Source organism: Acinonyx jubatus, chromosome F2 (assembly GCF_027475565.1).
Source record: "Acinonyx jubatus isolate Ajub_Pintada_27869175 chromosome F2, VMU_Ajub_asm_v1.0, whole genome shotgun sequence".
NCBI classification, from domain to species: Eukaryota; Metazoa; Chordata; class Mammalia; order Carnivora; family Felidae; genus Acinonyx; species Acinonyx jubatus.
Window position 1 is genome coordinate 28,754,093 of NC_069394.1, and position 27,013 is coordinate 28,781,105.

At 37.0% G+C, this 27,013-nt stretch overlaps 1 protein-coding gene across 6 annotated transcripts in view; it reads right to left on the reverse strand.

Annotated features, from left to right (window-relative positions):
* PKHD1L1 (PKHD1 like 1) overlaps window positions 1-21,317 on the reverse strand; it is a 157,540-nt gene extending 136,223 nt beyond the window's left edge. For 2 of the 6 annotated variants that reach the window (XM_015070425.3, XM_053208108.1), the window contains exons 1-9: window positions 21,052-21,317; window positions 18,881-18,970; window positions 9,570-9,714; window positions 8,519-8,627; window positions 7,424-7,481; window positions 5,756-5,849; window positions 2,797-2,850; window positions 2,100-2,173; window positions 786-828 (exon numbers count right to left, since the gene is read on the reverse strand). In XM_015070425.3, coding sequence (XP_014925911.3) covers window positions 786-828; window positions 2,100-2,173; window positions 2,797-2,850; window positions 5,756-5,849; window positions 7,424-7,481; window positions 8,519-8,627; window positions 9,570-9,714; window positions 18,881-18,970; window positions 21,052-21,124 — 740 coding nt within the window. In that variant the 5' untranslated portion in view covers window positions 21,125-21,317. Of the gene's footprint in view, window positions 1-785; window positions 829-2,099; window positions 2,174-2,796; window positions 2,851-5,755; window positions 5,850-7,423; window positions 7,482-8,518; window positions 8,628-9,569; window positions 9,715-15,435; window positions 15,816-18,880; window positions 18,971-21,051 lie in introns of those variants that run through there. The other 4 variants (XM_053208109.1, XM_053208110.1, XM_053208107.1 and 1 more) reach the window with 2 other exon arrangements.
* Between the last annotated feature and the right edge of the window lie 5,696 nt (window positions 21,318-27,013).

The following is a 27,013-nucleotide window of genomic DNA, read 5'->3' on the forward strand; positions in this document are numbered from 1 at the left end:
AATAGTTCAGTTTTGATGTGAACTAATGTTAAGAGTAAATAAAATCTTGATTGATTCCAAGATGATTTCTAGCTTTATTAAAAATCATGATTATGGGGTGCCTGGGTGGTGCAGTCGGTTAAGCGTCCGACTTCAGCCAGGTCACGATCTCGCGGTCCGGGAGTTCGAGCCCCGCGTCGGGCTCTGGGCTGATGGCTCAGAGCCTGGAGCCTGTTTCCGATTCTGTGTCTCCCTCTCTCTCTGCCCCTCCCCCGTTCATGCTCTGTCTCTCTCTGTCCCAAAAATAAATAAACGTTGAAAAAAAAAAATCATGATTATAAGTGATTAACATTGGTGCTAAGATGGACAATTGAGAGCTGTAACTGCCATCTTTCACCACTCTGTATGTCTTGATGCTTTAAATGAATACCTTTATGTGGTAATATTAACTGTGGGATTTTATTTACTCTTACATTAGTTCATATCAAAACTGAACTATTCAGTTATCAAAAGAATTACAATTAAGTCAGAAAAGCCGTAAGACATAAAAGAACCCTTTTCAATATCACAATCAAAGATTTATTTTGTTGTTTTAGGTAATGCCAGATTTCCCAACAGTTGAAAGACTGTGTCTGAGATACAAACTGGAGAAAGGGAGTTACGGACCCCTTAAATATTAATTTGGGAGAAGAAAGTGATTAGCCGTTCTTTAATCTCTGGATCTATAGCACAAAGTAAATATATACTTTTATTTTATTTACCCAGTTGACTCAATTATGAAAATTATTATTTACAAAATGACCTACCTTCCATAATCACTATCCAAGATGAAGCTGACATTGTGATGACCTGGAATTAATTAAAATACACAATCAATTAAATTCCCAATCACAGGAGAACAATAACTATACATTATAAAGCTGATTTAAAACCAAAGTAAAGACATTTAAAATTAAAACTGTAATTACACAACCATTTATTAATCCTCAAAGACATTATCTGAAAGAAGTATTTTAAAATATACACACTAAGATGTCTCAAAATTGTAACTAGAGGGGTGCCTGAGAGGCTCAGTCGGTTAAGTGTCTGTCCCTAGTTCAGGTCATGATCTCATGGTTCGTGAGTTTGAGCCCCACATCAGGCTCTCTGCTGTGAGCACAGAGCCTGCGTCAGATCTTCTGTCCCCCTCTCTCTCTGCCTGTGCCCCACTCACACATTCTCTCTTAAAAATAAATAAACTTAAATTTTTTAAAAATATAACTAGAAAAACCTGATGAAATATAATAATGAATGAAGGATGATAAAAGAACATATGCATAACCATATACCCCTCAAATTTCCTTGATTCATTCAACAGCTATTTATCTGGGGGAGACACTCTGCTAGGGAGATGAGAGACGCAGGGTGAGCTCTCGGTTCTCCAAACTGAGCATATTGTGCAGTAGAGGAAACAGCCAAGCGCAATGACACAAACGGAGAGCTAAAAATTGTGATAAAACTATCAAAGAGAGGGAGAGTGAACTTTGAGAGTGGAAGGCAGGGCATCAGTGAAGGCTGTTTTGAAGACATGACATTTTATCGGAAATTCTCAAGATGGGGGGAGGCTTGTTAAGGCTCTGAGACAGAATGAAGTGAAGCTCATTCTAGAACTAAAGATTATAATGGATGCTAGCTGAACCTACTGTGGCAATCATTTCACAATATGTGAGTATCAAGCCATCAAGCTGTATGCCTTAAACTTACATAGTGATCTATGTCGATATAAAACTGGAAAAAAAGAACTGAAAGATTTATGTGCCTGGAGTACATAGACCAAGGGGGAAAAAAACAACATAAAAATTAAGGCTAAAGGGAAAACAGCTAAATTAGTAATGGAATTTTCTGGATGACAGAAGAATAAAAAAAAAAAAAGAAATCTGAAGAAGTTTACCCTCAATGTAAACCTTAGGAAAAAGGTAATTTATACATGCTTACATGAAACTGAAAAGAAGCCAAGGTAAAGAGGAAATGTTGAAAAGAAAGGGATGAAGGGGCAGGGGAGGTCTAAGAGAATATGAAACAAGGGAACACAGTCAGTCAGGCATTTCTGAGAATTATGAAGAATGATGGTCAACATTTACCAATATACGTTCCAGTCGTCTTACAAATGATAGAACCCATGTCTCCATTTGGATGATCTAGTTTTAGACCATACCTAATAAAATATATATGTTAATTACAAAGTTTAGATTGACAATAGAGTTCTTAAATACTGTATTTCCCTTAAGTATCTATATAATAAAGATCCATTTATTGTCAAATAAATAATAAAATAAAATAAAGTAAAATAAAATAAAGTAACTGTGTTTCCTTGAAAACATCTTATGGACTTTAGAATATCTATCAGGACAAAAACTGTTGCTACAACAAAAATTTCTGTAAAATGAAAATATTTCCCAGCCTTGGTTGAAGATACTTGAATAAAGCTTCAGTTTATAATTATTTTGTAGTTAACTTGGCTATCCCCATTGATATTCCTTTTAAATATTTTTAAATACTACCAAATGAAACAGTCAGTTGACAAAGATATTTCTCAAAATATCCTAAAAAATAATAATCTAAATAATAGTTCATATCATCCTGTACTGGAGACAATAGGGTTACAGAACTAGGTTACATCTAACTATATAAATGACTGCTGATTTACCATACAAAATATTATAATTTTAACTGTATTTTAGAGTATTCAACTATATAGTATTGCTAGATATTACTATTTACACTGGTATGTTTATACCTACTATTCATATTCTAAATAAAATTATTTGAATTACTTACAAATTATCAGATTGTGGTATGAGAAGCTCACAGGGCATTCCTCCAATATAAACTCTGTATAAATATTTTATTGGAAAAGATCAAGTTATGTTTAGTAAGTCATTTCAAAATGCTCTCCTCTGACGAAGCTCGCGGACACCTTATATTTTTCTCACAATCACTTATTATTATCCATCACTCATTCATTCAACAAACACCTACTGTACATCTATTATGTTGCAGTCTCTGCTGTAGATACTAGCACACATCAGGGAATAAAACAAAAATCTTGCCCTTGTAGGACTGACATTCTAACTGGGAAAGACCTGATAACAAACATGATAATCATAATACATTTGGTGTGTTAGAAAGTTATAATACCACAGGAACAGAAAATGTGGAAACAGATAATGGGAACTCTTCCATCGGAAGTTCAATTAAGTCAAATACAAAACAGAATTTTGTGTTTTGTAATACAAAGTATGTTCCTTTGATTCCTACAGGTAGGAATTACACAAGGTCCACAGCAGAAACCCCACAGAGAAATCAGGATGAAAAGAAGAACTAACATCCTCAATGCCACTGGAATGGAAATAAAAAGCTGAGAAGAGGCAGGGTTAGGCTTGAGGGAAACATCTGCCTGTGCATTTCCCTAGATGCCCAGGTCAACCTACTGCTTTAAGGGTGACAGACCCTGATGCTATTGGAAGCCTGCAGGCATGACTGGTACTGTATTCTTTGCTGCACTCAGAACAAACCACCCAGCTTCCGTGCCAACAAATCCCAGATTCAAAGTAAGTGCAGATACAAACATGAACTCTTAAAGTTAGGACTTGAGTTTGCAGAGAACTTTACGCTTTTTAATATACTCTTACACACTAATCTTTTATCATTACATTAGGTTTGTAATGCAAGTACACTGAATTACTGTACCCAGTATGAGATTTATGGATTCATATTCTCCTTCTAACTTCCCACTTTATTGCATCTAAATAATAAATTTAGCAGCGAACACCTACAGGCATTTACTATGTTTAATCCTTACAACCATCTTATGGGTTAGTAACTATTACTCTTCCATTTTATAGATGAAAAAACTGAGGCAGGCAGGTTAAGTAGCTTGCTTAAGCCTACAGCCATAAGGAATAGATTCGGGATTCAAACCCAGGCAGTTGGACTCCAGCAGGTGCTCTTAACCATGCCCAGTGATTCCCACAGTGATCTGGATTTGCCTATCAGTGGGATTACTACCCTATTTGGCCTTAAATATATAAAATTTTTTCCATCTTATCTTTTATACCAAAATCTCCTTAGTGGGTACCAAGTCCGTTAGTTATTTGTGTGTCCTCTATAATTTGTACCTCGTCTGAGTTTGGAGATTAGGCTGAATTGACAAGACCTGTGAGAAGCAGAAGCAGCTTAAACACCTTGGTGTCTTGACTTCCTGCTCAGAACATGGCCACTGCTCCCTGCTAAGGGAATCAAGCCCAGTAAACAGCTTTGGGGGTACTTGGTGTCACAATTAAGATGGTAGAAATGAGATAAATGCAGTTCTAAGACCTTCTTCACCTCTCACATCAATAGGTGTGTGAAAAGTTTTTCTACATTTATATAGTATCTCAGGGTCTCCAGGATATAAGGGCTAGGTAGCCTGATCTCTAGGTCGCTGCTGACTGCAGTCCTGTGATTTCATGAAATAATTTCTATCCATTCCCCTGTACTAAACACAAGAAATTTCAGCTACAATTGCGAAAAAAGGAATCTTCTTGAAGGTTAAGCTTTCTATTTCCTGGCATTATGATAGGAAAGGATGACTTAGAAAATACGATCTAAGAATTAGAATATATGCCATTCACGGCATTCAACTATATGGAAGCAAACAAAATCTTTATGCTAAACTACCTATACAAAATGTTAAGTATTTTTTTCTCTATTTAGTACTTATTTTATTATATGTAAGGAAACAATATAAACATTTCCAGAGTATTACACATGCATACAAATGTGATTTGAGTTCTACCTCACAGATTGCCACCTAAATTACCTTTGTTTCATTTAGTAAAACCTTTCAAATTACTTGCTTTACACAGTTATATACTCATATGTGTGTATACATATATATCACCTTTTCAGTATTTAAAAAAACCTCTAATTGCTGTATGAATTGCTATCTAATTTATTTATCCATTTTATACATGTATTCGATAAGCATGGAGCCTCTTCAAAGCCATAGTACTGATTCTGTACTTCCTTCTATAGCAAATGAAGAGGGCTTTATGTCTTCCAAGGCAGGACTGAAATAGGTATAGCACACCTATGCTACAGAAAGATAATGCTAGTGACAATGCTAGTTTCTGGTCCAAAATGTGGACAATTATTTCTTGATATTAGGTAAGTAGCCAATATTACCATCTGGTCCATAGCCGGTAAACAGAGGAACCAGTGTTCAAATCCTACACTATCACTATAAGTTATTAACTATTTTCAGTTTCAGCACTCTCCCATGCACCATGGGGTAGAAGAAAAAGGGCCAAACTGCATGTTAGGAGGCTTCGGTTCCCCCCATCTTCCCCCATCCCACTGATCTTGACTAAGCTATAAACCTCCAAGCTACACAGCTACATATATATACAAATTGAGGCAGTTAGATTAGGTAACAAGTTATCCAGTAATAAAGTTCTATGACTAACTCAATTACTATTGAACTTGCCTCCATGTTCCTTCCATTAATAATATCCATCAAAGAAAAAAAAAGAATTACATCAAAACCAAAAAAAAATTACATCAAACCAAGCCCTTTGCTTCCATGTTGATGGATGAATCATCTAATAATCTACTTTTCTTCCTATAATATGGCTGAAAATACACTGCTTAATCCCATCACATTATAGTGATTTTTAATATCATTGGACCCATTAATTTTGGAATATCACATCATGAGATACCATGATAAGCATATGTTTCCACATCAAAAATTTACCTCAAAATCCTAACATTTTTCCCATTTGAGCTTAATGCAGTATTACTTCCATAGACATCAGTGAAGATTCTGCCTTGGATAGTTATTAGTGTGCCTAAAACAAACAAACAAAAAAATCTGTGTAAGATTATCTACCCATACACCCATACACTTAATACCCAACATCAGAGGTATTCCCAATAAAACAGGCATCCAGATACTTATATCCCATGTTCATCACTATTGTTTACCATTGTTCTGAAAGTTCTAGCAAATACAATAAAACATGAGTATTTATGGTATTAAAGCACTATCTGTAAGTATTTATAGATAGTATTTATTAAAGTATTTATTAAAGAAGTTTTTCATGAAAAACAGAATGAATTATTCAATAAATACTGCCTGGGTCATGAATGACATATTTGAAAAAATAAATAAGATCTCTACCAAAAAAAATAAATAAATCCTAAGAGAAATAAAAATTAAATATAAAACTAAAACCATAAAAACTCTTGAAAAATAAGTATAAATTTATAAAATATCTATATAATTTGGGGTGGTACAGCCTTCTACAGCATAAAATGAATGAAGAAATGACAATGGTTAAAAGCTATAGATTTAATTTAGAAAATAAAAAATGTCTTAATGACAAGGAAAACCATTAATGAAATTTAAAAGTAAATGGTAAATTAAAAAAAATACTTTCCACATAAAGATATATATATCTTTAAAATATAAAGAATTTTTGTAACTTAATACGGAAAAATTGACTAGCATTAAATTAAACCAATGTGATGAACAAGTAATTTATAAAAGAAGAAATACAAATGGTCAATAAATATACATAAATGAGTAATTTTTTTTTAATTTTTGTTTTACATTTATTTATTTTTTGAGAGACATAGAGAGACAGAGCACAGTTGGGGAGGGGCAGAGAGAGGAGACACAGAATCCGAAGCAGGCTCCAGGCTCCGAGCTGTCAGCACAGAGCCTGACGTGGGGCTTGAACTCACAAATTGTGAGATCATGACCTGAGCCGAAGTTGGACGTCCAACTGACTGAGCCATCCAGGTGCCCCATAAATGAGTAAATTTAACTGCATAAATCAAGAACTGGAAAATTTAGAAATAAGCTACTATATTTTTCATATAAATACTTGAAAAAAATTAGTACTTAAAATTGTAAAGAGTATAGAAAAGGGTATTTTCACATATTCCTGTTGGGATTATACACTGGTATAATTATAACTATAATGAAGTGGAAGCCAGCTAAATGTCCGATAGGGGTATAGTTAAATACTTTATAGCAGATTCATATGCACCCACTGAAAATCATTTTTGAGACAATATTGAGAGCTATTGTACAATCAGAAATGTGTTATTTAGGGCACCTGGATAGTTTAGTCGGTTTGGCGTTCAACTTGGTTTTAGCTCAAGTCGTGATCTCACCGTTTGTGAGTCTGAGCCACGCGCTGGGCTCTGCACTGACAGTGAGAAGTCTGCTTAGGATTCTCCCTCTTCCTTTCTCTCGGCCCCTCCCGCACTCACACATGTGCACTCTCTCTCTCTCAAAATAAATACTTTAATAAAAAAGAAATATTACTTATAAATTATCAGATATAATAATTTTATATACTAAAAATTAAAGACCACAAACCAAAAAAAATATTTCAGCTGTCTTATAACAGACCTGGAGTTCCAGATAAAGGTGTGATGCTCTTTATTGTTGGGGTTCTGAAACTTTTTGCCTGTAAAATAATACTGTCAATAAGCTAATAATCTCTGCTCCCTACATTATTTACATTTAAACAATATCCATAATATGACTGACAAAATATGTCTTTTTACATATAAGAAAATAAAGTTTAGAATATTATTCTGATTATTCAAGACCTTTTCCTTAGCCACTAAAAATCTTCTTTCATTTCAAAATGTTTTTAGCTTGGAATTTTCACATTCAATCATCCTTCGATATCAGTGTTAGTCAAACCCTAGTAATAAGGTTCTCTGGTAACAACTTTTAGGAATTTGGTGAAATAAAATTACAGAAAGCCTCCTTTTATTTAAGCCAATGGAGAAAAAAATAACAAAGCATATTTCATAAACAGAAGCAAAACCTGGCAAAAGTCCATCAAAGTAAGCTTTAGTAACTAAGCTAATGATAACTTTCTAGAGCAATGCAGGTATAATTCTTAAGAATTGTGACAAACATGATTGGAATTGGGAGAGAGCAGAAGTCCAGGGAGCCCACAAGGGTGATGGAAACTCTAATACTTTTGATAGACACACATAATTTTTAAAAATATATGGATTATCCTTAGAAGAAATGTATTATTGTAAATAACTCTATATAGGGTAATTACATTTTGCATGACTTCTATGGTACGTGCAGTTATATTTCATCTCTTTACATTAGAAACTATAAAGAAAGGAAAAATAGGCTATTTAAAATGAAGGTGAATCCAATGACAATAAGAAAAGGAAAATCAAACTAAGAGTAGAAATGGAGAAAAAGAAAAAAGAGTATGAGTGAGGAAACAATTTAAAGTTTAAAAGTTTAATTCAATAGTAAAATTAAAGAGGGAAACAAATAAATGATAAAAGAGATTCCACTACTATAGAAGATAAATAAAACTGAGTGAAGTTATCCTTAGCTACCTGCTAGTATATTTTTTAAATGTGGAAAAGATAACAATCTGTAAAATTAAAAAATAAAAGCCCAGTTCTGCAAGAAAGCAAGCACGAGATCGATTATCCGTTAAGCTAAAGAGGAGATCCCATGTACATTGAAGGTGCATGCCCAGCTGTCAAGGCGACCTCTGCAGGTATTACTTTCTGTAACAGGAACCCCATCCACACTGACTCTCACGGTGTAGGAACCTTCTGGCATTGCTCTGCAAAGCAAATGAAGAACATATAAGGAATGCAATGACCCTTTTATTTCATGTATGCCATCAATAAAAAATACTGCCCCAGACTACAAGTCATTTTTGAAAACAAAGTGTCAAAAATTCTAATTGACGTACAGCTAAATTCCATTCTATATTATTAGAATTCCATTCTATATTATGGAGAGAGGTCCATCCTGAACTCTGTACTGCAGATTCTAGCATCATGGACCTCAGGCAAATGCTTATTCTAAGTGCACTGGTGCTTACTGAGGAGGAAAACAAATGTATTAACAAATGTAAGAATAATAACTTGAAACGCTATCATTGTCACCTTGGTACAGTTATGCTATGATTTGCTTTTTAAAAAGTTTGATCAAATTTCTAAGAAAGTTTTTGCTGCTGAAAAATAGCCAACAAGCTCAATGTAGATGAAATCCTCTAGAATACATGCTACCTGTCTTATTAGTAAAAGTTGCCATTTATAATGATTAATTTTTTCCTCTAAGTTGCTAATAACAAACATCATTTTGGGCTGATAGTAAAGAACTTGAAATGTCACTCTACAAAATGATCATCTTTAATCTTAATGATTATGTCAAGACTTTGAACAAAATTAATCAAATCAGACAGGAAAGCATAATTTTGATATTTTGAGGAGCATCATTATGATTTAATAGTAGCCATTTATCTTCTAAAAGGGATCAACAATGATAAGATAATAGCTATAATAACCTGGGAGAAGATTTAGAATATATTTTATTGTGCCAATATGTGGAAAGAGCATTACAACTCAATACAATAAAGTTATAAAATAGTCTAAACTACATGAAATAAAGACAGCTGATCATCAGAAAATATTATTAATATCCAGATTATATAAAAAACTATATAAAACTAATATGTATATGAGAAAGATATTCTTATTAAAGGTAGTATAAAACATACCTAGTATAGCATGTAATTTGAGTTGAATGACTTGAATCCTTTTCTACATCACAAGAAAATGATTGGAAAGAGGAAACTAATTGCACACTGTTTCCCAACTCAGCATTATCAACTCCATAGTTAAACTGGTTTGCTTGAGCAAAACCTGGAAAGGTAAAAACACTGAATTATTATTAATGGAATTCTGTTTTCAAAGATCTAACAATTGTCATTCAGTACTGAATCATCAATAAATAATAAGGAATAGTACTAAAGTAAGCAGTTAACCTATTTTGTATTTATCCCAATGATTATAATCCTCCTTGGAAGCATAAAAAATTGCTTTCAATTCATTTCTCCACAAAAGTAATGCTTGAGAACGTATTACTTGTTAGGCATGGAATTAAATAGCTTAGATTCCAGTGGTAGGGTGTGCAAGGCTGGAGAAAACAGACGTGCACCAATTGCTATATCTGCTGGGGATAACTGCTATGAAACCAAGCAGGCCTGATGGGGTAGGAAGAGTAGATGAGGTGAACACTATTTTATAAGGGATGGAATCTTAACTTTGAGTTCCTAAAAAGCAAAATCTGAGGTGAGAACTTGCAAGCAAATGGTTTATTCAAGTGATGACCCCTTTGGGACAAAAGAATAAAACCTGAAGAAAGAAAACCTGAGCCAAAAGCACAGCTGGGGTTCAATCTTGCTGGAAACTTCCAAGGAAACTACAGACTACCTCTCGGAATCAAAGAATCAATGGCAAGAAACATCACTTCATCAAATCCTGTCCGCATTAGTTGAGAGTTCTCCCTAGGGGAAAAGGATTTTTCCTGCACTTTCAGGCTGCACATATGTCCACATGCCATATGGATTCCAATGTCCCAAGTCATTGCATCAGTGAAGCCCTGGGACAATAGACAAAGACATGCTATGGGCACAGAAGGCAAGAGCTACAAGCATAGACTTTGTCAAAGTATATGAGGGACTATTTGCCATGGCTGTGGCTAGCATTAGAGGTAAGAACAAGAGGATGTGAAGCTGAGTGTAAAAGACACCTCTTACAGTCAACTCTTCACAACATATAGACATGCTTATGCCCCACATTTTAAGTACAATCCATTTTCAAGCCAAGAGCTCTGCTAAAGATTTAATACCAGAAGGTTAGTGGGGCAAGATACAGGCCACACTAACACAATAGTTCCTGAGGCTATAATGAATACTCACCATACTCATTTTATTTTTTTTACCACACATAGATTTCCTTACCCTTAACCAGTACTTCAACTAATGGAGTGACACTATCCTTCATACTGAGGGTCTGAGCCCTTAATTGCCTTGCCCTTGTTAGGCTATGGTTACCACAATCGCCTATTCAGTTATCACTGGACACAGAAGCCAAGAGATACTCCATTAATACCCCGAATTCCAGACATATTCCTCCCTATCTCCATTAGGGAAAGCAACCCTACCTCTCCATGATCATCAGTACTGATTATCTCTAGTAGTCTGCTAATTATGTTTGATGAATTCAAACAGATCAAGTAGTAGTGGTAGTTTCAGTTCAGTGGAAGCCATACAGGGATCCCTGGCAAAAGCATTCTCTAGGGGTACCTGGATGGCTCAGTCAGTTAAGTGTCCAACTTTGGCTTAACTCATGATCTCACAGTTCGTAAATTTGAGTGCCTCATTGGGCTCTCTGCTTTCAGCATGGAGCTCACTTCAAATCTTCTGTTTCCCTCTCTCCCTGTCCCTACCCCACCAGCTCATGTGCACACACTCTCTCTCTTAAGAAAAAAAGAAAGAAAGAAAGAAAGAAAGAAAGAAAGAAAGAAAGAAAGAGCATTCTATAATCCAGCAGAATCTAAAACTGTAGGGACAGAAAGCACAGATTCAGTTTCCAGATCACTGGAAGCAATACTGACAGAGAGTAACCATTTTTTTCCAGCTCCAAGTGTTCTGTCTCTTGGGAAACAGCAGCATGTATCTGCCATGGCTCCATGCATATGGCATATGATGGAGGCTAGCATCTCATCCCACAGAATGTTGTTTCCTAGCTGGGATCTTTTATAGACCCCTTTTATAGCTGACTTATCTGTTATAGACCATTCCATCATTCTACTAGGCCACATCTTTCAGGGTAACACAGGTTTTGTGGTCATGTGCCAATAATTACAACTTTTTCACTATAAAATGTTTTCTTTGTTATGAGGCACTATTCTGTGGAATTTCATGGCAATAACCCAGACTCTGGAAGCTCTAAGATGGAACTGGCAGAGGCACTGTGGATAGAGAAGGCAAAATCTATATCCGAAGTGTCTGTTCCTGCAATAATGATCTTTGTTCTTTCCATGAGAGAAGGGGAGTAATGCGATCAACTTGTGACTAAATAGGTGGTGGACTTCTTGAGGGATGGACCCTATTGAGGGCTTAGTATTGGTCTCTGCTACTGGCAGGTCAGGTATTCAGCAACTGCAGTGAGCAGCTTAGCCTCGGGAAAAGGGAGTCCATGGTATTGGCCCATGGCCTTCACCTCATGGCCCCTCTGTTCATGGGCCCATTGCACAAGCACTGAGGTGGACAAAGAGAGAAGTTCCTGAATGAGTCACTCCATCAACGTGGTTGCTCTGTTTCCTCTGTGGGGGATCCTCTCTTGCAGGAATTAACTTGAGACATACAGATCTGCATACTTTGTGCTCATACCATGAGCCCCTTCACGTGCCTGTTTCTAAGACCTTCTTGTTTCTGATTTCAAACCCTGTTTCTGGGATATAGGAAGCATGTGACATAAATGGTCAAGAAAGCTTTTTGGAAGGAGTAAGCCAGGAGACTATCTATGGTGCGTGCATTTTAGATAGAGGGAACATGTTTCTGGATTCAAGAATTAGCAAGCACAGTTGGAGAAGTATGTGTGAGAAGAGTGGTAGGACATGGGACCAGAAGTTGAGGCATTTAGATTATTTTTATGAGTGAGAAAGCACTAGAGGCTTCATAGCAGAGGAGGGGCATGATGTGACTTACATTTTCTAAGATTCACTAGCTTCTAAGATTCACTAGCTTCTTTCTGAGAATATAGATGAGGGGCAGCAGTGAAGATGCTATTTCAGTGATCAATGGATAAATAATTGGCATGGGGTCAAGAGAATATTGGAGGACAATCAGTGAAGAGAAACTTATACCTTTCGGGGGTGTTCTACTGTACACAGAAGCAGAGACGTGGGTGGTAGCCAGAAGGGGGTTGCGGGGCAAGAGGAAACTTGATGATTTTGCTCTTGCTTTTTTTTAGGTTGGTGAAATAACAGTATGCTTGCATGCTAATGGGTGTGATTCAATAGAACCAGAGAAATGGATGATGTGAAACAGAGTAGGAAATTATTTTTTAATTGATGAAAATTATTTTAATCTTACTATAAATATATGAAAATTCCAGAATAGATCTGGAAGTAGTTAAATATCCATTAAGTAATTTTATGCCACAAGTAAGTATTTTATATAGTTGGAATAACATTCAATTTTGAAAATAACCCAAGAAATAATATCTTTGGTTAAGATTAATTGGATAATGTTCTATTGATTAAATCCTATAATTAAATATTCTTCTAATAAAAATGTTTAAAAGATACTTAGTATTCTAACATGCAGAGTGAATATATGAATTTGTTAATGTTACAATATTTTCTGGAATAAAGTTAAGTTAGTAAATGAGCAGTAGTTGACCACTTCAAAATCTAAAATTCCTAAATTCTTAGTTTTAAAAAGTATGTGCGTTTTTAAATGTTATTTTTTTCTAAATATCACAAGTGCTTAACATTAAAACAGCACTATTGCCAAATTGATGACTAATATTTTTTAATTATGAATTTTTATCCTTTGCATACATGTCATTAATGTAAATTTATGTTATCTGAATTTCAGAACCTAATCCCTACATAGCATATTGTCCCACAGTACCATAATAAACTTAAAATCTGCAAGCCATGAAAAATATTAAACCCAAAGATGTAGATTTAACTCTAAATCCTGTGTATATATTACTAATGTTAGAAAAAATAAATATTAAGTACTTGCTTTAAATTGTCAGTAGTTTTGCAGCTTGTTTCAGAAAACAATCAGTACTACCACAAGTGCTCACAATTAACAACCTTTAATAGTTGAAGTGGCTGAATTGGGGTTGACAGATATCTGTGGCGTGACTTCTTTTTAAAGTATTGAACATTTTCGGTGTTCTAAAAAGTCCATGAGAAAACATGAATATTGCCTTGTCTAAGGTAGGACTGGAAGTAGGACTACACTGTGCTAGAGGTTCATCAAATGCCAAAGCCCCAAAGCCCCAGCTCTGGTAAAGCTACATGTTAGATGATAGTGCTTTTATTTTTATTTTATTTTTTTTTAAGTTTATTTATTTGGAGAGAGAGAGAGAGAACAAGCAGGATAAGGGCAGACAGAGAAAAGAGAATTCCAAGCACGCTTCACAATGTCAGCACAGAGCCCGATGCGTGGCTCAAACCCACGAACAGTGAAATCATGACCCGAGCTGAGATCAAGAGTTGGGGTTTAACCTACTGAGCCACCCAGCTGCCCCAGGAGATAGTGCTTTTAAAGGAACCCTGACATCCTGGGTAAAATCCCAGCTCCACATGTCCTTGTTGTATGACTTCGGGCATTAGAATTTTAGACATAAACTTTCTCATTCTTAAGTCTCCTCATCAGAAAAATGAACATAATAACATACTTATTAGATTGTAGGAAGACTAACCAAGGATTGTATATATTGCTTAGCTTGGTGCTTGGCTCACATGTTAAGAGCTCAGATGATATTTGCTCTTATTATTGGTCACAAAAATCCTGAAGTTTAAGTTCAGTATTAATATTCCTTTTTATAAATAACACAAAACTAATAAGTGGGTGGTTAGGATTTGAATCTAATTGTAGATGTCAACCTGGCACACATGATATTGGGAGAAAAATAACATTAAAAAATATTCATTACAAAGCTATTACCCATTACCATACATAACTTCCTCCAGACTCTATGTTCTTAGCTCTTCTCCTGTCCTTTAAACATAGAAAACATAAGCAGAACTCAACAAAGGGGAGGGATTTCAATAAACACCGCTTTCTTCCTCTAAGCATAAACCGTAAACAAACAGAACTTATCCAACATAGGCTAAAGTTCAAATGTAAGTATCAATTTAACATGTAAAAGATATCTGCATTGAATCTGAAGCTTTGATTCTAGGATGGCAGTTACTGCTAAAATGGAATTTTGAAAAGATACATGAAAACAGAGGAAAGCTAGCTACTTGAAAATGTGTTCTTTCCTTTTGCCAGCTAATGCTTATCTTTGGAATTCCTGTTGAGTTTGAAATACACAGAAGGGCTGCTGGAAACTAACTAAAGCATGGAAAGTTTTACTAGTGGTGTGGTTCAGGATGTGATGCATGTATTTATTTTCCTATTAGGCACATGTCACATAATTGATATGGTAACACAGATCTGTTCATAAGCATTCTTAAGGCTATTACAATTGTAAAAAATAAAACCAACAAAAGAAGATATTGTTTGTTTGGTTTTTTGCTTAGGAGTTGTTTTAATGTCATCTATATACTTAATGTCACATATATATTTAATGTCATATATGTCATACACAAATTTTATACAGTATTTATGTCACATATATAGACATATCTCCCAGGAGTAAAATCTATGGGAAAGCATAGGCCAAATCTGTAAGATTTGAAAATATCCTCATACATTCTACTTAAAAAAACAACTATAGAAATATTTCTAATGTTTTAGCTAACTCCAAAGAGTTAAAAAGAATCCCCTCTAGAAAGAATTTCAATATAAAAGTATAATTCTAAAAAATAATTGAGTATGAAGAAGATACCTCTGGAAGTACTCCAAAGCACAAAGATTACAGGAAGGGTTGGGTGTACCCTGGAAACAGAAAACGTTGAAGCTTCAGATGGAAATTCCTGGCACGTTGATGTATTTTTTTCTTTTGCAGAAAAACTGGAGATAAGACTTGCCAGGCACACAAACCTGGTTCTCCTGATAGCAGCCTGTGCTGCTATCATGGAAAATGTCAGTGTTGTTAAGGCCAGTAGTCATTTTGCACAATGCAGGTTGTTTGGGTTTCTCTAGTTAAAAACAAAGCAGAGTTGAAAGCATATAAACCTACTCCAAAGTTGTAACATTCAAAACAATGAGAAGGAAAGGTGCAGTGTGATGAAGGATGATTCCTAAAGAATGGAACCAAGCCTATAACATAAATGCAAAAATAAAATAAAAATAATAAAAATAAAATAGCTCTAATTTACGGAACAGATAGTATCTATGGGTACCTTAGATACATCATCCTTTTCAATATTTACAACAGCCCCAACAGGTAGGAATTAATATCCCATGTTACTGATGAGGAAGCTGAGGCTTAGAGGAGTAACCGGCCCCAGTCACACAGTGGGAAGGGGCAGAGATGGAACAAAAGCCAGTCAGACTGGACCAAAAAGTCCCTGTGTTTTCATAACATTATAAAAACTATATAATTCAATGCTTCGGTTAGACAAAAATATATGTAATAGGGAAATCTCTAGAAAAAAAAGCCAAAAGTAAAATACTACTCCTTCCATCTTACTCACTTAAGAGAAATATTAAAAAAAGACATTTGAGAAATACAAGGTATAAATATAAAGTAACAAGGCCAAGAAAGTTAGAAACACTCCAGAACTAATCAAAACGATAACACTCCTCATTAAAGTAGGCCTCCTAGACAGAGACACAATTATTTCCATGATCATGCCATTGCTCAAGACACTTTTACTTAGGGGTTTTTAAGCACCAGACTTCAGCTCAGGTCATGATCTCGTGGTTCGTGGGTTCAAGCCCCACGTTGGGTTCTGTGCTGACAGCTCAGAGCCTGGAGCCTGCTTCCGATTCTGTCTCCCTGTCTCTCTGCCCCTCCCCCACTAGCACTCTGTCTCACTCTCTCTCTCTTTCACAAATAAATAAACATTTCAAAAATATTTAAAACACTTTTACTTAGGCCATATAATTGCAAAATTATATCTTTGGCTCCTGAAGCCTAGCCTTTAGAACAAAGTAATGCAGCAGCAAATTTCTGCCTGCAATGGTGAATATGATATATGGAAATAGCCGTAAGTCACGTGGATACACCAAAATATTAACGGCAGACCTTTCTAGATGGTAGAATTTCAGGAACTCACTTTCTAAGTTGAACATTTCTATAACATTTAATTTTCTCATCATGACTTTTACAAAAAAAAAGTATTTATATAGTCATATGGGACCAACATTTAGGTAATCATCTAGCAGTGACAATTCCATTTAGAAAGTGTTCTTGTGTGATTAATAAATTAGGTCTGCATGCAATTCTAAACATGAAATATGGGTTAGAGAGCACTGATAGAGTATGTGTATGTAGTTCTTCAAAAAAGTTTGTTCAAGTAGCACATTCACTTAGCTTTGGAAGTCTGGTGTGTTTTGTAAATTCATTACATTGCTCTATACACATTCTGTATATATCATGGGCCCTGAAAACCTATATAAAACAGTATTTAGACTCAGCCTCTGAGAAAGACATATGCTAACACATTTTTAGTCACCTGCAGTACGTGGGTAAAGTAAGAAGAGGGAAGACAAATCAAGGTGGGGATGCAGGTATCTGCAACTCAAATAGGATTTCACTATCCCATGATCCTCTATCTCTAGCAAGAGCATCCAGCAATTGAGACAGATGGGAAAACTAGAAATTCATTGACACGAGTGACACACAATACACTGTGACTCAGAAAGTCCATGTAAGAGCAAAGGTTACAGCTAAATTCATAAAGATGTTCTTCCAAAACACCTTAAGAATAGAATGTTTTGTTTTGTATTTATAACTAAGGGCCATCTGGGTCTACGTACTTAATCTCAAAGAATGGTTTTTAGATCAGAAAAAGTTTAGGTCTCAAGGCAGAAAGAAATAGTTGAGTGGTGTTCTGTTCTGTTTTATTTTGTTGTGTTTTGCTTTGTTTTAGTCTGGGCATTTCTTTATGGCTTTGAAAACTCTGTTAAGAACCAAATAGCTTTCAAGCACATCTTAACAGCAATTTACAATACAAGGAAACTATGGATAAAGCCTCTTTTAAATTAGTCTTCAGCAAATACATTGGCTTTAGGTGTTTAGCTCTAAACAACAACAATCAAACGTTAGTCCAAAATATATTCTTCACAATTTAGAGGCATAAACCATTTTAAATATGTCATTGAGAGATCGAATTCTGCAGGAATGTTACTTAGAAGTATCAAAAGACATTTCAGTATGTATGACAGAATAATTAAATGTGTTGCTCTGTCCATTCTAACTCCCAAAGGTTCTCATTTGTCTTCTTATTTTAAAGACTAAATAATAGTTTTTTGTATTTTCAAAAATACTTTTCTTTCCTATCCTTCAAAAATCCATGAACAGAATATTACTATTATTTAGAATGCAAAGGCCTTAGGACTAAAAGAACCATATATTTAATCTTAGGAACAGTTGTTCATTAAAGAAGTTCACTGATTGCCTACTATATTTCCACCCATGACCAGGCAAGGAGAAAGTCATACATAACCCATACTTTGATGAAGTATATGAAAAGGACTGGGTGGCAGGAGAAGCCATTCAAAGTTTTGCTTTTAATTGCCTTTCTGCCTTCATTAACATTCTAGTTATCCATCACAGCCTCTTATTAAACATTCTACTTCCCAAGCCCTCCAAATGTTATATTTGATAAAGATAAATTAAATGTTATTAGACCCATGAAGAACAAAGCAAATAACTGCCAAGGTGGATTCAAGATTTTCCTTTTGGGGGCACCTGGGTGGCTCAGTCAGCTGCGCGTCCAACTTTTGCTCAGGTAGCAATCTCACCATTCCTGAGTTGGAGCCCCACATTGGGCTCTCTGCTGTCAGTGCGGAGCCTGCTTTGGATCCTCTGTTCCCCTCTCTCTCTCTGCCCTTCCCCTGCTCATGCTCACTTTCTCAAAAATGAATAAACATTTTTAAAAAATGTTCCTTTCAATTCAGTCATTATAATCCAGATCTTGGAAGTTAAATTAAGCAACTGATTATAGTATGAATTCAGATGATCAGGATGGTAGAGATTGTTGGAGATTTTGTTAGTTGTCAAAGGGGTAGAGTTAATATTCTGGCCAAATGGAGAAACAACTCTTATGGATTTTTTTTTAAACCACAAATCTCTAAATGTGATATAGTCTTTAAAATGCTTCAATCAACCTTGGCCAAAAAAAAAAAAAAAAAAAGAAAAAGAAAAAAAGAGGCAACCTTACCTTCTCCTTTGATAGTCAGTCTTGTCGCTCCATTTATGCTGCCATATTTAGGTATTATTTCTGTGACTTTGGGAATAATTTTGGAGCCACCTGAAAGATATTACAGTGCAGAAGTAAAAGCATCAAGTACTCATTTCAAGCATCAAATGGTACCACATATTACAATGTTAACAGAAAAACATCATGAAGATACAGGACTGAAAGTAAATACACCCATATTCTATTTGTGGCTCTACTACTAACCAATGATTTGACAGAAACGAAGTCATTAACTTAATTAATACCCATTGGCTATATGCAAAGTACTATCTTAGGTGCCACAAAGAGTGGGAATAATACATGATCATTCTCATCACTCTTACCTATCATATTACAAAAGATTTATTCCAACCCTTAATTTCATGTAGTGCTCACTAACTACAGTTCCATAACTACAGTTAGCAGCCCACACAGCAGCAGACAATGCTGCAGAAATAATACTGTGGAGAAACGGGTTGTTCGTTATAAGAGCACAGAAGAAGTGCAAAGCTGGGTCAATTGAAAGAATAGTCCAGGTACAAAAGGTAATGATATGTCTTAAGAAGGAATTGTTTTCTGTGACAGAGTAAGACTTTAGGGAAGATAATTTCTGGGATCTTTTCAGTCTCCTGATGATAGTAAGTTCTTACTCTAATAGCCCCTAACTCATTCAATGAATGGTGTAAGGTTCCTGGGGATATACAAATGTATTGACAGTCCCAACTTTCCAAAAGTTAGGATAGACAGCACAGAGTGACAGCACACAGAAGACAGCACAGGGGCCATGGGTGACTAAGAAGGGGCACTTCATCCACACTGCTTGGGTCATACTGGCTTCTTGAAAGAAGGGGCACCCCGGCTGCATCTTGCAGGGCCAATGTAAATAGCTGGCCTGGACCAAGTTTGGGAAAGATAAAGAGGTCTAGAAACAGGGAGGGGCCTCTGCATACGCAAGGGTGAGTGGACTGCTTCTTTGGAGAACTGGAAGTATGCTTTAAAACAACTCAAAGATACACATTGGCTACAAGAGTTCGTTTTCTGCTTAAACTATACAAATCTGGTACTTATAAGATTCAGTAACAATTCTCAAAGTAGGTGGAAAAATTTAAGCGGAGACCAAAAAGAAAGGCCACACAAATTACTGTTTAAAATGGATATATCAGGGGCGCCTGGGTGGCGCAGTCGGTTAAGCGTCCGACTTCAGCCACGTCACCATCTCGCGGTCCGTGAGTTCGAGCCCCGCGTCGGGCTCTGGGCTGATGGCTCAGAGCCTGGAGCCTGTTTCCGATTCTGTGTCTCCCTCTCTCTGCCCCTCCCCCGTTCATGCTCTGTCTCTCTCTGTCCCAAAAATAAATAAAACGTTGAAAAAAATAATAAAATGGATATATGAGAAAAGGTTAAAGAAATTATAATCGTATAGTCCATTCCTGCATGCAAAAAAGTTTAGTATGGACTTCAGATGTGTCTGTACTTTAGGTATGACTTTGCCAAGAGCTCCAAGACTGATCCTGCTTCAGGCACATTTATAACTCCCACCAGCTCACAGCCAAGAGTAGGAAACTCCAGTAAGGACTCTGAACCCTATCTCCAAGACCGTGCTGCTCCTCACCTATCTCAGGTTCATCCTCCCGTTATCTCCACTGACAACTCCAATTTCTTATCTTATCATCTCTTCCAACTCTCTCCTGGGTATTACTTTGAAGGCACAGGGCAGCTGCCCCTGAAAGTGACTGACACTAGTCACAGAGATCCATTCCTGTCCTAAGGAGGGGGAGGGGGGGGAGGGGGGCCACTGCTCTCCATACCTTGGGGGAAAGGGACCCAAAAAGAGTGAGAAGAGAGAGGACTCAGACTGTGTCCCCCATCCCCACCTCCAGCCAAGTTTCAGTGTCTTTTTCAATGGAGTCACTTGGGGGTGGGGCTGTGAGGTTCCATAATTCACGCAGGAACTCTTAAGACTTCAGAGCAATCCCTCTTCTCTTCTGTCTCTGTCTCTCTGTTAGGCCTGCCCTGCAGGTCCCAGGTCCGCAGGATCGCCATGCAGCTGCACTCACAGCCTTGGCGCAGGGCTGGTGGCAGGCAGTCCCGCCTCTCCCACGCCACCCCTGGGATCAGGGGTTGCGTCTGCACGGACCGTGCCCGGGATGAGTTACCTGTGCGGGGGTCCGCGGCGCACAAGAGCAGCCCCCAGAGGCCCCAGGTTCCCAAGTGCCACAGGTGTCCCATCGCCGCGCCAGCCCCGCAGAGTCCGCGCGCGCCGCTCACTCGCAGCTGCAGCCAGTGTCGGGCTCGGGTCCGGGCGGAGACGCGCTCGCGTGCCACGCTCTTCCCACGCACGCAGGCGAACTCAGCCACCCGAGGCCCGCCCCGCCCCGGGCCTTCCCGCCGCACCTCTGGGATTTGCACGCAGATACACTCCCCTGCGCGGGAGAACTGATCCCGCCCCGACCGGTCTGTGGTGATCAGACCTCCACAGGCAAACCTGGGTGCTGACGTCTGAAGGCTGTTCCCATGAGTGTAATGACTCCACTTCATCTGGCAACAGAGATCAATGGGCAAGTTTTCCATGAATCCTGCCCCACTCCCCACCCCCCTTCAATTCTAGGCCTACACACTTTCATTTGCTAGTCTGCTTTAATTATTATCACCAGGTGGGCCTAAAAGTCCACCTAATGCACAAACCCCACACGTTTTTTTCCCCTTCACATTCATATAAATTAGTGCTGATCCTTTAATTGACAATCATACTAATATGTATCGATTTCTCTGCATGTCCCAAACACCATGCCCAGTGCTTTAGAGACTTCAACTCACAATAATCCCCAAAGGACTCTTATGATTACTATTAATGACAATTACTATTGTTATCCCCATTGTTCCAAGCTGTGGACTGAGGCACCAAACTTTGAGTGACTTGCCGAAGGCCAGGTAGCTAAGTGCAGTGAGGACCCAAGCAGTGACTCCAGAGCCAATACACTTAACCCCTCCACTGCCCCCCAGTTTAGCACACCTCTAGTGAGGGTTTGCAATGCCTAGGACATGCTCATCCTAAAAATTATTCATTATCTATCTGAAATTCACATTTAACTCAGTATCCTGTGTTTACTAAACCTGACTACTCTAGCTGGGAGGGAAGAGAGAAGAAATAGAAGCCAGAACTCTAAAATATAAAAAATAATATTAGGCTCTTGCTCTTCAAGAGTTTATACCTATCTCATCGGGGGTTGAATGTTTTTGTTGTTGTTAGATCCGGTTAATTACATTCATCTCATAATGTTCTGCAAACTGACTCCCCATGTCACCATCCCACAGAAACTAGTGCCTGCAAGGTACCACTGCCTCTGGGAACTCTTTGTAGCATGTGACACTGGTAACATCTTTCTTGAAATTCCATTCCTCTGAAGAGTCTTGGGTTTCTTCCTACCTCTCCAATCATTTCCATCTTCTATTTTTGTCTTACTTCTTCTTCCTGAAAATTGATGTTTCTGCAGGTTTTACTCACCCTTCCCTCCTCCATCTGGAAGTTGGTCAATTAGCAGAAAATCAGCTCATTGAATGCCAATTTGCTGATTAATTATTTGCCAAACTTACTAAATTTGAAGACTGCAATGTCATATAGCAATAGTTACCAGCTTTATCAAGAATTGCTTAGCAGCATTTTCAAAACTACTCACTTTAAATTATTAGCTGTGAAATGTGTAGAAGTGTATATATATTTCAATATCAAAAACCAAAATAAAATGTACTGTGGGAATAAAAGTTGGAATTGCTTGGTTAATTTTGATTTCTTTCTTCTGCTTTTAAATTAGAATTAGATTAAGTTAACCTAAGTTAAACTTTAGATGATTTCATTAAAAAGTAATTTAAATACAATTTAATTCAAAATTTTTATTTTTTTCAGATGCTTCTGAATTTATAAATTAACAAAGAATATGAGGAATAGGTGAAATAATACTAAAATATTTTAAGTGGTTTTAGTATTAAAAAGGTAGTAAATGTCATTCAAAAGTGTTAACAAATAAATCAGAAGTTAATGAAAAGCTTTGTCCCATATCCTATACTAGAACAGTTTATAACCAGGAACCATTGAAATAGGCAGACTTTTCTATAGAAAGTCCTCCTATAGAAGGAATCCATATTGTTTATAACAAAGAGGAAAACTGTTCTATGTTTTGGATATCAATACAGTGAATAGGGAAAAGTGCATATATGTATGAAACAAGTATATATAAATATAAAATACACATATCCATATATAATTCACAACCCAGTTGTGAGACTCAAAAATGTGTGTATAATTTTTCTATATATTTCACCATCAGTAACCAAAATCAATTTGTTCAAGCTGCTAATTATTTATGTTAAATTGCATTCATTTAATTTGGTAAATTTGGCATATTGGTCATTTAGCAAATTGATCATTTGGCTAATTCGTTTTAGGAAAATTGATATTTCAACAAAAAGCCTGATTTTCTGCCACATCATGCCTACATTTCTTGAAAAGCCAAGCACTGTAATTTGCATATATAGATTTTATACTCAACTCTTGTTGAATAAATAAGCATCTTTAACATTTCTCACTTTAAAAGTGCCTATTTATGGGGTACCTGCCTGGCTCAGTCAGTAGAGCATGTGACTCTTGATCAAAGGGTTGTGAGTTCAAGCCCCATGTTGGCTGTGGAGCCTACTTAAAATAAAAATAAATAAATAACTAAAAGTTCTTATTTAGATGATAAATCAATGTCTTGCAAAAGATTTCACCAGTGATTTTTTTTAAGTTTGTTTATTTATTTTGAGATAGAGGGATGAAGGGCAGAAAGAGAGGTAGAGAGAGAATCCCAAGCAGGTTCCACACGTCCAGCATGAAGCCATACACAGGACTCGAACCCACGAACTGTGAGATCATGACCTGAGCCGGAATCAAGAGTCAGACGCTCAACCAACTGAGCCACCCAGGCGCCCCTCACCAGTGATACTTTTATCTTAAAATATTAATATAAGTGGATAGGATAATGTGACAATAAATAATTATAACTAGATGAAAATTTATGTAATGAGAAGTCAACTTAGAACCAGAAAAAATGACTATGTAGTTTCCATAACTAATGATTTAAATTGTATTTATCTTTAGAATATTTAAACCTTTGTAATACAGATTCATCATGGACCATTGACAGGGGAAGGTGACTTCTGATCACTAAATCCCATGCTTCTTTTTTAAGTTAAAAAAAAATCCAGCTCTAAGAAAGCCCCACTAATAGGGCCAGCATCATGGGCATATGACTCGTGCAGTCTCATAGGTCCCATGCATTTAATCCATGCTGTCACCATTGTGAAGTCCTAAATAATTTTGGAATGAGGGAATTCTAATTTTCATTTTGCCTGGTCCTACCTGCCTTGATGGTGAAAAAGAGACAGATTATAAACTTGTTTATCCTTCAATTTGAAAGCAATGAGAAAGTATAGGGAGTTAGTAAGAACTCTTGCAGAGCTACAAGGAATAAAGGGTTCACTATGAATTCACCTTACTTGGAAAATGAGCTGTGTGTGAGAGCCTGATTTTGAATATAGAACTAATTATGAGAGATGAACAAAATGAGGTACCTACAAAAATAGGGTGGTTCTCTTAGTATGCTGTCAACAAATATTCAGTATTGTAGGCAGTAGGAATAGGGCACTAGTTTTGTTTTGTTTTTAAGCTCTGTCTTCACATAACTTGCATTCTTAATGGAGATAGCCAATAGACAAGATAAGTGCGTAAAATATATAGTATGTTAGAAAGTGATACATGCTGGAGAGAGAAAAATAAGGAGGGAAGTATATCACATGTGTATTGCAGGCAGGGGGGTGGATTGAGTATGATGAAGTTTTAAATAGAAGGACCAGGAAATTGTCACAGAGAAGGTGAATTTCGAGTAAAGATCTGAAGGTCTAAAGGGAATTTGCTTAGCCATGTGGACATCTGGGAGAAGAGCATTCCAGTCATTTTAGAACAGATGCCAATGCCATGAGGAGGGAGTGTGTTTTGATGTGTAAGGAACAGGGAAGTCAAAGTATATAAGATATGAAGACCGAGAAGTAATGGGAGGTGGGGCAGATCATGCAGGATCATGTATTTGACTGTGAGTTAGATGGGAACCCCCTGTAGAATACTGAGCTAAAATATGACATGATTTAACTTATGTTTTCAAAGAAACACTCAGATACTATTTAGTTGCACTAGGGCAAGAACAGATGCATCAATTCAGAGATGGGACATCAATTCAGAGATGAATGCAAATAATCCAGGCAAGAATAATGGTATCTTGGAAAGGGATGGTAACAGTGTTGGTAGTGAAAAGTGGTCAGGTTGTGGGTATATTTGAGAACTGAGTCGATAGGATTTGCTGACAAGGAATATGTAGGGTAAGAGAAAAAAGGAGGGGTAAACATGACTTCAAGGTTTGGTCCCCAACATCTAGAAGTATGGAGGTCATTAAGAGGTGGTGAAGAATGTGGGAAGAGTATATTTGAAGAGTGTATCAAGAGCTCACCTTTGTAAATATCAAGTTTAAGATCTATTAGATTTCCAAGTGAGATGTAAAATAGGCAGTTTGGTTTTTGAATCTGAAGCTCAGGGAAAACTTCAAGTTGGAAATATTAATCTGATAAACATGAGCATGTATTTTAAAAATAATGAGGCCGAATGTGATCATATTCATTCACACACATGAATGAATGAGATCCATTCATAGTGAATGGAATATAGATGAAAAGATCTAAAGACAGAGCCTTGGGAAACTCCAATATTGAGTAGTAGGAAAGATGAGGAAAAACAAGCAAAACTGACTGAGAAAGGGTGGTCCAAAAAATGGCAGAGACATCAGGCAAGAGTATTGCCTGGGAAGCCACGTAGAGAAGTATTCAAGGAGGAGGAAGTAATGGCTATCAATTACCCTGGGATTTAACAATGTGGAGCTTATTGGAAACTCTAAGAATAGTTGTAGTAAAATGGCAGGAGTGAAATCCTGATTGGAGCAGATTCCTGAAAAAATAGGGCTACTTGGGGACCATCTTAGACTCTATCCACCACAAGATAGAAGAGTTGGAGTGTCAAAAGGTCAGCGGAAAATACTCCCGGCAGGCAGCCAATCAGACTAGTAGTCATAGCAGTCTTGAATTAAAGTGAAATCAACAAGAATGGTGTCTTTTCTCTGGTTACTTGGAGGTGTGCATGTGCAGGCATGAGAGTAGGCAATTTGGGAAAGCTAGTAGTTTTACGCACTTATCTTTAAGGCACTTGCCGGCACTAGGTGACACTGTTGGCAGCATTCTCTAATAAAAAGTCAGGAAACTAGAAAAATGTAAAGGGGTAAAGAGACTAAAACCTACTGATAGAACAAACCTTTGTTCTCAGGCAAGCATGTGGGTTTTATTTTGTTTTTTAATGCCTTGAGAATTTTGTTTCTGTTGTTTGAAGTAGACAGTTCTTATGTGGGGAGCACTATCTTTTCTCCCTTTTAAACATCATCCCAATTTCTCCTTTGTGGAATAATCTCTTTCCCAATTAAATGTAGTCTGGTGACCCAAGGTGTGTATATGTGTGGTGGGGGGAACCCAGAGTATCAGATTCTCCTTGGAGCTTGAACCTTGGGCAGAGGAGCCTTGAGAGAGTAAATGCTGGAATTCATTCATTGCCTCAGAGGTGCCCTGACCGGTCTGTTCACACAGGACTGTTCTGAGGTTCCTTCCTCCAAGGCTTAGAAAGTGGCTTGGTACAGGGGCGCCTGGGTGGCTCAGTCCCTTGGGAGTCTGACTTTGGCTCAGGTCATGATCTCCTGATTCGTGGGTTTGGGCCTCACGTTGGGCTCTGTGCTGACAGCTCAGAGCCTGGAGCTGCTTCGGATTCTGTGTCTCCCTCTCTCTCTGCGCCTCTCCTGCTCACACTCTGTCTCTCTCTCAAAAGTGAATAAACATTAATAATTTAAGGAACATTAAAAAAAAAGAAAGAAAGTGGCTTGGTTCCTACCTGTTTCCATGTTTTGATTTGTCAGGTTTCCTGTGAGAATATGGAGCTTCCATTATTCTTTATATAAATTTCCTTTTGCTTAAGTTTTCTAGTTAGTTACTTTTGTT